This window comes from Penicillium angulare, assembly GCF_028827245.1.
Source record: "Penicillium angulare strain IBT 27051 chromosome Unknown utg000004l_segment0_segment0, whole genome shotgun sequence".
Taxonomy (NCBI): domain Eukaryota; kingdom Fungi; phylum Ascomycota; class Eurotiomycetes; order Eurotiales; family Aspergillaceae; genus Penicillium; species Penicillium angulare.
The window spans coordinates 391,734-406,190 of NW_026623163.1; the positions used below are offsets into that span (position 1 = coordinate 391,734).

At 47.2% G+C, this 14,457-nt stretch overlaps 5 protein-coding genes across 5 annotated transcripts; 2 read left to right on the forward strand and 3 right to left on the reverse strand.

The window, feature by feature from the left end:
- Nucleotides 1-558: 558 nt before the first annotated feature.
- N7478_004083 (alpha/beta hydrolase) lies at nucleotides 559-1,569 on the reverse strand (the record flags this gene model as incomplete). Its single annotated transcript, XM_056920297.1, has 1 exon — nucleotides 559-1,569. The coding sequence occupies one exon, from the start codon at nucleotides 1,567-1,569 to the stop codon at nucleotides 559-561; it is 1,011 nt and encodes a 336-aa protein (XP_056778334.1).
- Nucleotides 1,570-2,192: 623 nt separating this feature from the next.
- On the reverse strand, nucleotides 2,193-5,471 carry N7478_004084 (ribosome biosynthesis protein KRE33; the record flags this gene model as incomplete). The annotated part of the gene is made up of 2 exons (XM_056920298.1): nucleotides 2,193-2,397; nucleotides 2,482-5,471. 2 exons carry the CDS (start codon nucleotides 5,469-5,471, stop codon nucleotides 2,193-2,195), a joined length of 3,195 nt encoding a protein of 1,064 aa, XP_056778335.1.
- A 1,130-nt stretch (nucleotides 5,472-6,601) lies between these two features.
- On the forward strand, nucleotides 6,602-9,978 carry N7478_004085 (putative capsular associated protein; the record flags this gene model as incomplete). The annotated part of the gene is made up of 6 exons (XM_056920299.1): nucleotides 6,602-6,645; nucleotides 6,724-6,782; nucleotides 6,838-7,187; nucleotides 7,259-7,672; nucleotides 7,742-7,894; nucleotides 7,960-9,978. The coding sequence occupies 6 exons, from the start codon at nucleotides 6,602-6,604 to the stop codon at nucleotides 9,976-9,978; spliced, it is 3,039 nt and encodes a 1,012-aa protein (XP_056778336.1).
- A 263-nt stretch (nucleotides 9,979-10,241) lies between these two features.
- Nucleotides 10,242-11,955, reverse strand: N7478_004086 (uncharacterized protein; the record flags this gene model as incomplete). Its single annotated transcript, XM_056920300.1, has 5 exons — nucleotides 10,242-11,080; nucleotides 11,156-11,398; nucleotides 11,478-11,593; nucleotides 11,657-11,765; nucleotides 11,841-11,955. The coding sequence occupies 5 exons, from the start codon at nucleotides 11,953-11,955 to the stop codon at nucleotides 10,242-10,244; spliced, it is 1,422 nt and encodes a 473-aa protein (XP_056778337.1).
- Nucleotides 11,956-13,194: 1,239 nt separating this feature from the next.
- N7478_004087 (uncharacterized protein) lies at nucleotides 13,195-13,458 on the forward strand (the record flags this gene model as incomplete). The annotated part of the gene is made up of 1 exon (XM_056920301.1): nucleotides 13,195-13,458. One exon carries the CDS (start codon nucleotides 13,195-13,197, stop codon nucleotides 13,456-13,458), a length of 264 nt encoding a protein of 87 aa, XP_056778338.1.
- Nucleotides 13,459-14,457: the final 999 nt, after the last annotated feature.

A 14,457-nucleotide genomic window follows, 5' to 3' on the forward strand; every position in this document is an offset into this window, starting at 1 on the left:
TCACTTAATATACTCCTCAAAAATGGGCGAGAATACCCTATATACGGACCAATCCGAGGTCTCGATTCTCGAACCCGGGTTGCGAGGTGCTTGTTTCCGGAGATATTATCTGTCGTTTCCTTGCGGGGAATGTCATGGCCTCAAAACAAGGGGCGGGTTTAATTTTCCTTTTTGCGTGAAAGTAGGGGTATTTCTTGGATCGGCACGCTAATCTTTTACCCCGGATTAGCTGGTTTGGGGAATTTAGAGCGCAGGAGCTGGTCCGTGCATCTATAGTTTGTGCGGAGATGCTCCGGGGAATCGGCAGTAAGACATAGTCGCGGGGATTTGTAGATCAGTATCTATTAAGCTAAAAGGATTTAAAACCTTGATTTTATAACAATGGTAACATTTGATGGGCGTTGACGGATTGATATATTACAGGGTTGAGGTAAAGAACTGTATACATGTTGCCGACAGTGCTCACAAGCCGTTCCCATCGCTCGATTTGTTGGTGCTCCATTGAAGTTCTAAGATAAGCTCAAGAAATTCGCGGTTGAATCAACTCGTTGGTGATACCTAAGCATCAATGCTTTCTACTAAACTCTTGATGGCACCATTAACCTCCACAGCTGAAACCACATGTGGATAATGCCCTTGGCTAGGAACAGTCACGAAAGTACCCAGACTCTCATCATCCAAAAACTGTGAAACACCCTTCTGCATACTCCCCGACAAACTAGTTTTATCAGCCTGCGAATCAATACCCAACACAGGCACCTTGATCGTTGTAGCCAATTTCCCATCAGCGATATCCGCCTTCTCACGCTCCTCATTCAAATTCTCCGCCATCAAACGATACCCATTCGTCGCAGCAACCCAATCTCCCTTCCGAAACGACCCAATCAAATTCTCTTTATCCTCATCATGCAGAACCAATGAATGATCAACACGATCCGCCTTCAACCAAGCCTGAAGTTTACCCGGCGGATAAAAATGCTCAGATCTAACATCCATATCCTCATGATACGCGATACTCAAAAACGACTCCAGATGATCCCCAATAAGACGTGGAGAATCACTCGAAGCAAGAAAACGCATATAACCAAGCTTATCAAAGCCAATAAACTTCTCCAGAATTGCTGAGATAGCATCAAGATCGTAATGAACACCCGGCGCACTATACGGCACCGATAGAAATGTCAAGCTATACAATCTTCCGGGATGATAGTTGTAAAGCCGAGATAAAAAGTACGCGCCAGCATCATGTCCAACACCATGAACTTTCTCCAGACCTTCGGCATCGAGGATTCCAACGATGTCTTCAACAGCAGTCCAGCTAGTATACTCCTCGACAGCATGAGGCTTCGAGCTACCGCCAAACCCCAGTAAATCAGGCGCGATAACGGTGTGGCCTAGATCAGCAAAATATTTGATTTGGCGTGACCAGATATCTGCGATTGCAGGAAAGCCATGGAAGAAGACAATTGCGCTCTTGCTGGGTGTCGTGACAGTGGGCTTGATGCAAATGTAGTCATATGTGTGGCCGGCTGAGCCGACGGCCAAAGTCTTTCGGGGGAAGGAGGGCATTCTTAGGCGCAGTGGATGATTTCAAATGGGGTCGATGAGAATTACTGGAAAGTAAATATGTGGGTAGATTGAGACGAGGATATGCTTCGTTTCAAGTTTATATACAATTGATGAGGTGCATAGACAGTCTTATGCAGTGATCCTTCGGGCACGCCATTTCCCTGATTGTCCCGAAGGATTAGAGACATGACCCACAATGAGGCTTGGAACGGGGCGCAAACAGGTGCCTGACTCGGAGTAGGGACAGATTTCGCCAAGACCGAACGTCGATTTCAATGATGTTCGAAAAGATTCCTATCACCAATCATTCGTGGACTTGGTTTAGGTTTCGACATGACTGTAAATGTGTAGCAAGAGGTCTTTAAATGATGCAATTGCAGGTTCATATGTCAGTCGGGATTTGTAAGTTGATATTTAACTCAACGCATAGCTTGTACGAGGTATGTACTGCATCTACAAAAAGATTCTTCAATCCTTACTAGACTTGACGAGTATAAATTGGTACATCGAAATATATACAAAAGCAAGCATGGAGCAAGTATTTTAGTCAATAGAACATAGAACATGCGCAGAAACACCGTCATTAATGCAAAGCAACGCCGCCGAGAACCCTCGTTCCAGGTTTATTTTTTGCTGCGGCCCTCGGTGCCCTTCTTGATCATCTTTTGCCTCTTAGCATCGACCTCCTTATCGTAAATTTCACGAGCAGTTTCACCTCCCTTCTTGCGCTTCGACTGCTTGGACTTCACACTGACTGAGGAATTACCACCGCCTCGAATCTGCTTCTCAGCATCATCCCATTCTGTGACTCCGTTATCAATTGCGTATCTGGAGGCTATAAATCAGTTATTGTTCATTCAAGACCTCACGAATCTAATGAAGCTGAAATCGATGACAACGACGAGGACTTACTTGTCTAGGGGCAGGGCATCAATCAATTGGCGCTGCTTCTCACGCATCTCCTCGTTAAACTGTTCTCCACCTTCTGCAAGTTCGTCTTCAAGAGTAGTCTCTAGAGGCTTGAAGCGATCCTCAACAATCTCGTCATCATGAGCATCACCGGCGGGGCCGACGGAAGCTTGGGCAGGCATGGTATCAGCCACAGCACCTTCAACCAGACCACGGAAATGGGTGGAAATCTTGCGAATGATCTTGAGGAACATAGCGAGAAGTTGGGAAGGAGGAAGGTTCAATTCTTTCTCGATCTGATCCAGGCTCTTGCGCTGCAAACCAATGGCTAGGAGAATAGACTGCTGCACACCGGAGAGACTAACCTTGCCAGCCATACGGTTGGAAAAGTAGTACTCGGAGAGGAGAGGAATCATATCCAAAATGACGTGGTAGTCCAACAGGTTGTTGGCATAGCTATCCAGACGCTTCAAGTCGAAAGGAGAGAAGGTAGCATCGAGATCAGACTTCTTCAAGATACGCGCCACAGCAGCAGGGTCAAGTTTGGCGCCAGCGTTAGCTGACTCGCAAATGCTGAGAGAAAGCACAGATGGGAAATCGCGGAACTGGTAGGAGAGGAGAGCAATGAAACGACGGTGGAAATCCTTGGAGAAGGATCCCAGCCAGCTGGCGTCGTTGCTACCGGTTGTCAAGGTGCGAAGCATGACGCATGAGTGCTCGCCAGTAAGCTCATTAGGAGTCTGACGCAGGTAAACCGGGACGAAAGAGCCACGCTTCCAGAATTTGTGGAGGGTGGGTGTAAGACCGTAGCTAACACCAACGTAGTCCAAAGCATCAGGGCGTCGCTCTGTCAGCTTGCCGAAAAGAGGGGGCATGGTACTAATATCCCGAACTTTTACATTGTCGTCGAGCAGGCCGGAGTTGGCCAATTCATCATCGGTAACACGGACCATCTCGTCTTTAGGGGCAGCCATATTCTCGTCCAGGCTAGTGAACTTGCCCTCGAAGAAATCAACGAGAAGCTCCATAGCGCGTGAGCCATAGCCCATTCCGACGTACTCGGGGTTTGTAGCGATACGAACAATTCGAGCACCCGAGAGACCGGCGAAATCCTCATCCTGGAATTGTTGGCTGACCAACCAGGGAATCAGATCACCACCAGCGCGCTGGCCGCGACTGAGGCTGTTAAGGACACTCTGTCTGCTGATGCGACCTTCAAGAGCAACTTGAATGACACAGAGGGGTTCAGGAAGCTTTGTGGCTTCTTCATCGATTGGAGGAACAAGGACGTAAAGCTGGTGTGCAGGAGCATCACTCATGAGCTGCAGATCGTTGGGTGTGTTCTTGTAGTGGCTGGCAACATACAGAGCCATCATTTGCTGCAAGAATTTCTCTGAGACGGGGTGGAAGGAGAACAGAGTATCACGGTTCACTTGAAGGAGCTGGCACTTGGAGGGATGGGGGCAGCCCTGGGTGTTCAATCGAGATTTAGGAAGAGTTGCATCAAGGCACAGGACCTTGTTCAACCACTTCTCAACAGAATCACCTGGAGCGTAACGGATTGGCTCAGCCAAGGTAATCTCTCGCAAAGATCGACCACCTAGAAGGTTCTTGTCTGCGTTCTTAGCGGATTTTCCTGTGCTACGGTCTGCGACATCGGTATCATCGAGCTTGACGCCACCTCGAGACTGTTCTCGAAGCTGCTGAATCAGCTTAAGAGAAAGAGAGCGACCGGTTCCTTCGTAACCGTTGATAGTGGAGGCCATGAAGACCAGGTAAGGACCCATCAGTTTGCGCACTAGGGGCAAGGGGATGGCAGCGGCCTCATCGATAACCAGCAGCTCAGCTTGGCCAAGAACGTGTGCGTCCTGGGGCTGAATATATTGAATAGTCTGACGGTGGTTGCGATGAATGTTGACTCTCACGATAGCCTTGTTGAAATCGGGGTTAGTCGACTGGAGAATGGTGTAATCAACGTGGTCAAGATAGCCAAGTGCGTCGAAACCCTTGAACACGAACTCAAACAGAGTTTTCAAGTTCTCGGGGCTTGGTGAAGTAATGAAGACATTGCTGTAACCGTGCGCAATAGCAGCAGCAATTGCAACACCAAGAGCCGCGGACTTTCCTCGTCCGCGTCCTGCTGTCAAAGTAACGGTACTCTTCAGTGTCTTCTCAGCGATGGCATCAGCAAAGGTCAAAAGGGCCTTAGCCTGATCCACAGTCTTTGCAAGGTTAACTAGCGGTCCGATAGGCTGCGTGTCGGCCAATTTTTCCTTGATCTCCTTCAGTTCCTTCTTTGTGCCTGATTTAGAATCATCGGCGTTTTCGGGAGGAGGAAGTGGCTTGACGTTCTTGCCGCCAGAGATTGGCAGAACGTTCATTTCATCGTCGATAACCAAGCAGGAGTCACAGCTTCCCAAAGACAGAATGAAACGCTCGTTGAAGCGAGCAACAACATCATCGTGCGCCTCTGTACGATAACGCGAGTGAATGTCCATGGACATGGTATAAAGCTGCTTCAGACTGCTCATGCTTTTAAGGAGTAATATAACCATACCTCCACCTTCCACTGTTTCAACCGTACGCGCCAACAGGTTGGGGGTCATGGCCTCGAAATCCTGAAGGATACACATGCCGTAGGTGTTACCCAAAATCTTCTCGGTTTCCTTATAGTAAACATATCTGATCTGGTTGAGAGTGATGAACAGCTCGAATGGGTCCTCCTGGTTCGGCTCACGGATTCCGTGCTTGACCTCCTTCTTGATCTTGGCCTCGCGCTTCTTGCGATGGCTAGTGAAGCCAATCAGATCCTTCTTGTAAGCCCATAGCACAGACTTATTCTGCTTCACATCAACACTTGACATGAGGTAGTGGAGGTTAACAATCACATCCTTGACGCGGTCTCCCACAACCACGAAGAAACCGCGCTTCTTCTCCTGAACGCTATTTCGAATGAGCGCGGGAATGCGAGAGTCAATCGCCTTGCGCGGCATTATGAAGGTGCGGAGCTGGCCGCGAAGAAATTCGGAGGAGTTTCGGTCGTTGTGAAATTGATCGTGCGAGAAACGTTTGACGGAGGATATGTAATATATTAAACAATTAAGCCTCCTTACCCCTCAAAAGAAGTATTAGGGATGGATGGGGCTTTTATCCTGCGCTGAGATTCCTTCGAATCGTGGACATCTCAAACTGAGACCAAAAAAAAATCATACTGCACTTCTACACCGCCTGCTTCATTTTTTTTATGACAATGTTCACCGCCTTGAAGCTTTCTCGCTCGATCCTGACTAAGCTGGCCAAGACCCTGTCTCTCACGTGATATGACATAGTGTTGCGCATCTGGTTGATCCCTCCCCAACGTGGAACACAAGAAAGGAGAGAGAGATTCGACTCCACCCCTACAAGAGCCACATGTCCACTTTTCGGCCCGTCAACATCGTTGCACTGTGAAAATTACTAAACTCTTTTGACTTCTTTCCCACTGGAATAGACTCCGAAACGTACCTTGGATCTATATCTTTAGCGCCAAGGCCAATTTTCGCTAATAGAAGCGATGACGACGGCAGATGGTCAGACTTCAAACGGTAGAGCCAAGTGGGGCAGGCGGGAGCCAAGTCCTGCTTCTGGATGCTGATCGCCCCGGCATATCTTGCTGTCTAGGATACATGCTTGGACCACAATCCAGGGTGCAAGAGTCCGATGTCCCAAGGCGGGAAATGATCGGAGGCCAATCATTCCTATTGGCGGAGACTACCAAAAATGTCCAGGAAGGGGGTCCATGGCTGCGTAACTCAACCAACAATCAAACTGTCCAACATGTCCACGCAATGTGAGGATCGCCAATTACCTAGCTTCATTATGAAGTGGCTTAGAGCATATTGCGGGCTGTCTCAGCCTGATATTGGCTCTTGTCAATCCCCTGATGTCTCCACTGTCAATTTCCAGGTCCCTTGGGGTCCCTTGAACCCCGTCGCCTAGTCTTGGCCGGGCCTTCCTTCTTGTGCCTTGTTTGTGTGTTCAATGAATGCTGCTGCCTCTGCCTCTGCTATCCAGCTCTACCCCCAAGGCACCGTGATGGCCATTGTTGCCCTACGAATAGAACGGTGAAATACTTGGACGCACTATGGTCCAATTACCCGCGGACTTCGGGCTCAAGGTTTCTGTGGGGTAAGTATCATGTGAAACGAGACTATTCCCACGACATTTGCGACAACCGCAAAATGCTAAGAGTGATATCTCATCTAGGGTCTTCTTTACAAGCTCCTTCTTCCTTGATGCTACCTACAATGCGACGTTCGCCTTCGGTAAGTCGCTCCACTCCATGTGGCAGCTCGGGCGCAAACTGACATCGACTTCAAGATCGCCCGGTCAACACGGCCATCCTGGTTTGCATCCTCATAGGAATCACTTTCTTAATTATCGGGCGCTTCACCACATTAACGACTGCACCCTCAACACCTATCAATAAACGATCGCGACTTCCGCTCGCCGATCAATTCGAACTTTCATCAGAGTTGTCCTCGCGCTCTTCGCGCTCCTCTTCGCGCTCCTCCTCTCCCGCGCCCATTCCAACTTTCGACGAACCAGCGCCAACTTTGCGCTCTGGGTACTGGTACAAAATCTTCTTGCTTCTCAGCGCCTGTTGTTTGCGAATTGAATTGTTCCGCCAAGTCAGCCTCAACAGTGAATGTGTGCCCGCTGGCTATTCGGTAAGATAAAATCAATTTCGGCTTGGATCTCAGTAGGGAATGCTTGCAGCTAACAGTTACTCTCCAATTAGTCCGCTATTCCATTCCTCGTTTCTCTATATGACTTCTGGTACTACCAACGATTGCGCATAATAGACGAATATGTCTCGTCCCAACGACTTCAGAGCGTACCTGTTCAAGTGGTTCACTCGATCTCTCGACGAGCTATGTACTACTTGACCCAGAGTCGCTTTAGGGGAATTATGGCTGCTAGTTTAGTGTCTATCGGTGGATACTCAGCGGCGTCGTTTTTGGCTGGAAGCCAGTCCACATACATTTGTCCAATTACCCTCCACACCGCAAACCGCATACAAATCATCAGAGTCGTCAATACCCTGTTGGATTCTCTCATTTTGGTTGGCTTTACCGAGCTGTGCGGATATGGGGCCGATAAAAGCGAAGCGCGAAGAAAGCGAACGCTCAAATGTTTGGGAGCCGGCTTATTGGTAGGTCCTCCCAGATTTTCTATTAGGCAATTGATCACGGAACCCCTCGTTAACAAACATCAATCACAGATAATTGCATTAGTTTGGTCAATAATCAGTATCTGGGTTCCTCAGAGCCGCCCTGAGCATAGCGGTCAGCCCTTCCTTGACCTCAGGTACACGCGCAGTGCTTTTGGGCAGGCTCTACTAATTCTTGCATTCGTCATTTCTACCTGGAAAATGGTATGTGATACTGATATTGATACACGTGGAAACTTGATGCGTAATACATGTGCTAATTGTTATAGCTGCCATCTTACGGTATCCTTGGTGTATCCATTCTTAGTGGCTTCATGTTCTTATACTTCCCTGCCGTCTCTACTCTGCTCTTCCAACAGCTACCGTACCCCTTCATCTCAATCGGCCATGCCACATTTCCCTTCATAGCCGCTACAGCAGGGGCTGTGCTCTTTCTGCTATCCCGTGTACTTTGTGTTGAAGAAACAAAATCACTTTATCGCACGAATATCACTCTTCAGGTCATATTCGCCACATGTTGCTTCACGGGTCTTGTATTCGCTGCCACCAAGCATCATTACTCTCATACACACCCAATTGATCTTCTCATCCACAAAGCGAATGTGCAGTTTGAGAAGTTCACTGAGCAAGCGGGTGCTAGTACGTCTCTCGAACAAGCAGTCGAGACGTATCAGGCCCGATATTCTCAGCACCCTCCACCTGGATTCGACAAATGGTATGAGTATGCCACAAACCGTTCCTCCGTCATCATCGATGATTTTGATGAGCTTCACAAAAACCTTCTTCCTTTCCGATCGGTCCCGGCGAATGAAATTCGTGAAATGACACAAAAGTTAGCGACCAACCCCTTCAATGACCTTGGCGCCATTAGCATTCGGGATGGAAAAGCTAGAGTCCAGGAAGGGATCAGGCCGACACATGCGTGGATGGTTCAAGCTGCATGTACAATGATTGAGAAATTCGCCGAGCACCTTCCGGATATGGATCTGGTCTTCAACTTGAATGATGAGCCTCGAGTAGCGGTGCCGTGGGAGAAGATATGGCCATACAGGCGCTACTCTAAAGGAAGGGAACAAGACTTTGATCCTAACTTGGAAGTTATGAATGAGTGGTCTGCGGGTCGAGCGGAAGGCTGGGGCCCGATCGAACCAGCCGACTCAACAACTGAAACTGTTTTTACGGACGCTTCGTGGAGGGGTGTCTTCGATCCGTATGTGAGCGCCGTCTGTCCACGTTCATCCAAGGCACGCACACGCCGCATTTGGAATCGGCACGACGTATGTCTAGGCTGCACACAACCCCATTCTATGAGCCAATTTCCCAAGAGCTTTGATATTGCCTCGGACATTTGCCACCAGCCTGACCTGGCTTTCCTTCACGGCATGTTAATCTCGCCAGCCTCATTCAAAGTCTCCCAAGAGCTAGTGCCAGTTTTCAGTCAAAGTGCACTGAAAGGTTTTAACGACATTCTCTTCCCAAGTCCATGGAACTACATCGACAAAGTAAAATACGAGCCATCAAGCGAACACCCCGACCCAGACTACGACAGAAAAGACAATTCAATCTTTTGGATCGGCAGTACGTCCGAAGGCGTAAGTCGCTTTGGAGAATGGAAGGGCATGCCTCGACAAAGATTCGCACATCTCATTAACAACAACACCGATAACCAAGTCTCCGTACTTCTCCAAAACGGACCTAAATCCTACAAGTACGAAATAATGAACGGAAACGATCCCTCAGACAAATTAGGTCTCAGCGCAGATGTTCACGTCTCCTCAGTCTCCCGCTGCGACGATTGCAGCGAACAAGAACTAGAGATGGGACTTGCTCCCGGTATTGACTTCCAAGACCACTGGTCCTACCGATACCTATTCGACCTCGACGGCGCCGGATTCAGCGGTCGCTTCTTACCTTTCTTACAGAGTCACAGCCTGCCTTTCAAGACCGGCCTTTTCCGCCAATGGTTCGATTCTCGAATGATATCTTGGTTCCACTTTGTCCCCGTTGACATCCGTCTTCATGGCTTCTGGAGTACGCTGGCGTACTTTGCTGGTGTATCGGATCCAAAAACCGATGGCCATGAGGCTCATAAGCGTTCCTCATGGATGAATGCACATGACGAACAAGGTGCATGGATCGCTGAACAAGGACGAAAATGGGCGGAGACTGCCCTGCGGAAGGAAGATATGGAGATCTACTTCTTCCGTCTTTTACTTGAATGGGGTCGTATGACAGATGATCAGAGAGAGGTGATGGGTTTCACCATGAAGCTGTCAACCGCCGCTTGATACATACTGTTTAATGTTTTTCGTTTCTTTTTTTTGTATTCTAGTTTAGACCCGAAAATGATACACACATATTCATACAACTTTCCCACCCAAATGTCGAATTTACCAAATCCAAATTCATGTCGAAACTCAACCCTTCGCGGCAAATGTACACAGTTCCAATATACAACCATACCATATAGATATGAAGTGTTATTTCAACTATAACTTGAGACTAGCGAAATAAAAAGCTGCCCTCAAACATAACACAATCCAAAACAAACCTAAAGAGCCATATTCGCACAAGTAAAAGCGGGCGTCACGCTGCTTGAATAATCCGTAATAATAGCCTCAACAGCAGCATAAAGACCCGGACCCAGCAAAAACAACCCCACAACCAAAATAAAAACATTAAGCAACGTCATTGCCGTCTTACCCAACCCATTAAACAAACTCCCCCGATTAAGCTGCCAATAAGCAACCGCGAAGAAAATAAATCCGAAAAATGAATCAAAAGCCGCACCAAGCAAAGACAAAAAGTCACCCATACTAGGCACAACCTCTGAAAAAATAAACGCAATAAGCCAAATACCAATCATAACTAGAACCCATACTCCCCACCCAATAACAGTATTACTGTGTGCATGTTTTGATTTGCCCATAATGCGAAGATAGATGAACTTCGCAGTAACATTCGCATAAATGACCCCGATGATTAATGTGGGAACGATAACAAAGCCGAATGATGCTTTCTTGTACGCGGTTACGCCTAGACTACCGAAGGCGGGCGCGGTGGCGTATTGGCCTAGGTATCTGAAGCCAATGACTGGTGGGACGATGAAGAGGATGGCTGAGATGGTGGCGAGGACGGCTAGGGCTTTGGGGAAGTCTTGGGGACGTTCCATTTCGGCGATGAAGCTTGGGAAGAGGATCTGGGGGACCCAGAGGAAGGTGATGTTTAGGACGGCGTTCATGCAGTTTACCCATGTTGTGCCCGGGAGGGGGAAGGCGTATGTTTTCACGGGTCCATCGGTTGGGTAGTACCCGTTATATCCGTATGCTGGGGCTGCTTCGATACCGGCGAAAATGAGGAAGAGAAGGATTGCGATTCCCATGCAGGCGGCTGGGCGAGGTGAGTTAGAATTGGTCGGGGTTGGTTGTGGAGGGGTGTTGTATAAGATTTATAGAATAGACTTACAAGAGAACATAGACATGAAGCTGACATGATGCAGAGTTCGAGGAGAAGACATTATGATGCCCATAATTGTTGCAATGACAGAGAATACTGCAGTGCAGAGAGTATGACCGGATAAGGTATTGAGAACTTTCGCGCCGGTAAGGACATGGAAGCCGATCAAGAGGATATTGTTGGCTAGCAACATGAAGGAGGAAAAGACGTATGCGATCTTGCTCTGACCGAAAACATAGTAACCGAAATCACCTGCGGAGTGTTAGTTAGAAATGAACCTGGGAGCTGAGAGGATGCAATTAGATGCGCAATGCGCAATGCGCGCACGTACAAATATCTTTGATTTGGGGATGTTTCATAATATACTTGTGCATAGTAATGGAGGTAACCCAGAAGAGAATACCCGAAAGGACCATGGTAATGAGACCAGGGACCCAGCCCAGAACTCTGTACAATCAATCCAGTTAGCAAAGTGTTCTGTCGGCTTTCATTATGGTGAGAGGAACATACGAAAGAGACCAGGATTGCGCCATAATGGCTAAGCAGACCTGATCGCCGGCTAGAAGAACTGCAGTCTTCTGCCAGGACATGGTGCGCAACTTAATATCATGTTCGTGGTCTGATGTTGATTTCCAAGTTTAGTAGGCTGATAAGAGAACCTTCAAATTTCAAGGGAGGATTGTATGTCGCGTACCTTCAGCAACCAAAGCATTGATAGTTTCAAATGAACTGGAGACATCTACTTCTGTTCCCAGCGCATAACCACCCTGTTTCTTCTCCTCATCGAACTGACTCTGCTCGGAAACCATTATGAAGGTGATCGGCTCCGATAAGCCCAAGTAAGACGGGAAGAGAAGGATCAGCGGGGTGACAGATAAGGAAGAGAAGGAAAGGTGAAGATGAGGAAGAGGGAAGAAAAGAGGGAAGAAAAGTAAGAGAAGAAAAGTAAGAGAAGATGAAAAGCATCGCGTATTTTCTCTTTATTTCATAGAATTTTTTTGAATTTTTTTTTTACTTCTGAGCCTCAGCTCTAACCACGTTAGCTGTCAATGGCGCCATAATCAACAGAATCGCGATACATTAACCTTCTCTTATCCAATCTACGTGGGTCTAGACTTTTCCCGGTCGCATGCGTTTAATTGGTTACTTGCTCGAATAAATTCACCGGGAACTAGAGTCCGCGCATGGACCGAGGTACTAGTACTAATAATGGTAGAGATTGACGACTACTATACATATAATATCGGAGTATATAAGAGAGAAGGATTCACGCTGAAAGTATATGGCCCAATTAGGCAGCTCGATGCTTCAACTCTATACCCGCACCCTGACAGCCTTTTAGCCCTACTACACAATTACATAGTACAAATAGCACTAATCACGCTTTTAAATCATATTTCTCTTAATGAGATAACACCTACGAGATACAAAATACATTTACTGGATGCGGAACTCACGTCCAAGTCACGATTCACCCACCGATCCAAGTCCCTCCTGTTCATAGATCCAGGAACCGCCGATGTAAAAATAAGACCGGAACCAATCTAGATCTATACCCCATAAAAGGTCCATGGGTAGTATACCGCGTCCATGGGAAAGGCTCCGGTGTTACCCATTAGCCGAAACCGCCAACTTATTCAAATCTTGAGCACCTCAACCCTCAACAACAACAACACTAACATGTACTTCTTTGAGAGATTAATGAGCTTGATATACAGTTTGATGCGATCGCTCTGCCTCTTTTGATAAATCCCTGAAGGGTGCGATGTATTTGCTTCGTGGTCTTGGTCCTGAACAGCAGCTCTGTCAACTTTGAAAGGCTTCCTTGGCTTATGGATGCTATTGTCATGGAATCACTGACATTATGGGCAGTTATGTCGCCTAATAAGGGTTCGCTCAGGGTTATTCAGTCCTTCACATCAAAGAAGTCTTATTAGGAGATCTCCTATTCGGAGTCTCCCGATGCGGTGTTTGCAGCCCTGGCATATATAGAGGCCATATTCCCTAGCATGGGCTTTCTTTCTTCCTCACCCCACACAGTCGCAGTTATGAGTCTTATGAACTCGCCGTCAAGTGGCCAGATGGGTCCTCAACGCGAGACCTTGAGCCTCTGCGCAATTCGTCAGAAAGGCAACGATTTTTATCAGGAAGATAAGAATCTTCGTAAAGAGATCAAAACTCTTCGTCTGGTGGTCAATCTTCTTCGTCATGAAGTCAACGATGTTCGTCAGGAAGCCAACAATGTTCTTCAGGAAGCCGACGATCTTCTTCAGGAAGTCAATGCTCCACGTGAGAAATTCAAAGCACACTAGACATTCTGCGCGTTTCATATGGACTTCCCAGCCACATAGCTCTAATAGCATAGCGGTAGATGTCTATTCGGAGAACTACTGACAGCTCTTAAGACTCTACATGGGCGACTCTGTTCTCTTTGATGGAGATTAAATGGGAATGGATACATCGTTTAATCCTCAAGGCTCGACTGAAGAGAATAAAGAAGCCGAATTAACAGCACGGTTTTCTCAAGAGCTGAGAGTCAATATACAGCCTTAGCGACTTCTATTCCATACTCAATTCCTCCACGTTCGTTAAGCTTTCCCAGATTTGATTGACGAGCAAAACAAGGCCATTATGCATAGTAAAACAGAACAGCATATTGGTTATCTGGTGCCTGGCAGCTTTGATTTATGTGATTTAAAAAGGCGCATTGACCATAGTGATCCAACATTGTCTGTGCTTGCTCTCTCATTTGGTAATAGACCCGAAGAATTGAACGCCTTTGAGGAACAGGTTGCAGATAAACATACAAAGTTGAAAATCGTCTGTGATTGTTGTCAAGGCTATACTCACTTAAAAACATGGACCAAGACCGACCGCCAGTTCCATACCTTTCGCTTTGAACACTACTACATCATGGTCGCTCTATATCTGTCTACAATGCCTGGCATATCAACATTATAGACTAAGATAAGACCCCGGGCTCATCAACAAAATGAGGCCGTAAGGAGTTTTCTAATACTGTTTATCCTATGTCAATCCTTTTGATCCGGGTTCACTACCAAACCCGGACTGTAACCACTTCGTCAATGCTAGTTTTGTACAGTCAATACTTTTGAAGCCATATAATAGGCTGTGGGATGCAGCAGCCTGACTTCTTGAATTACGGCCTGGGTCCCGGCAAGAAAAATGTTAGGGGAATCTGTGGGAATAAATCAAACATACATATCTGGTCATCATGATGTAGTAGTAGAACTGTATATTATTCTCCGTATATATTGTCAAATAGAAGTACTATCACATAGTAGCAGAGC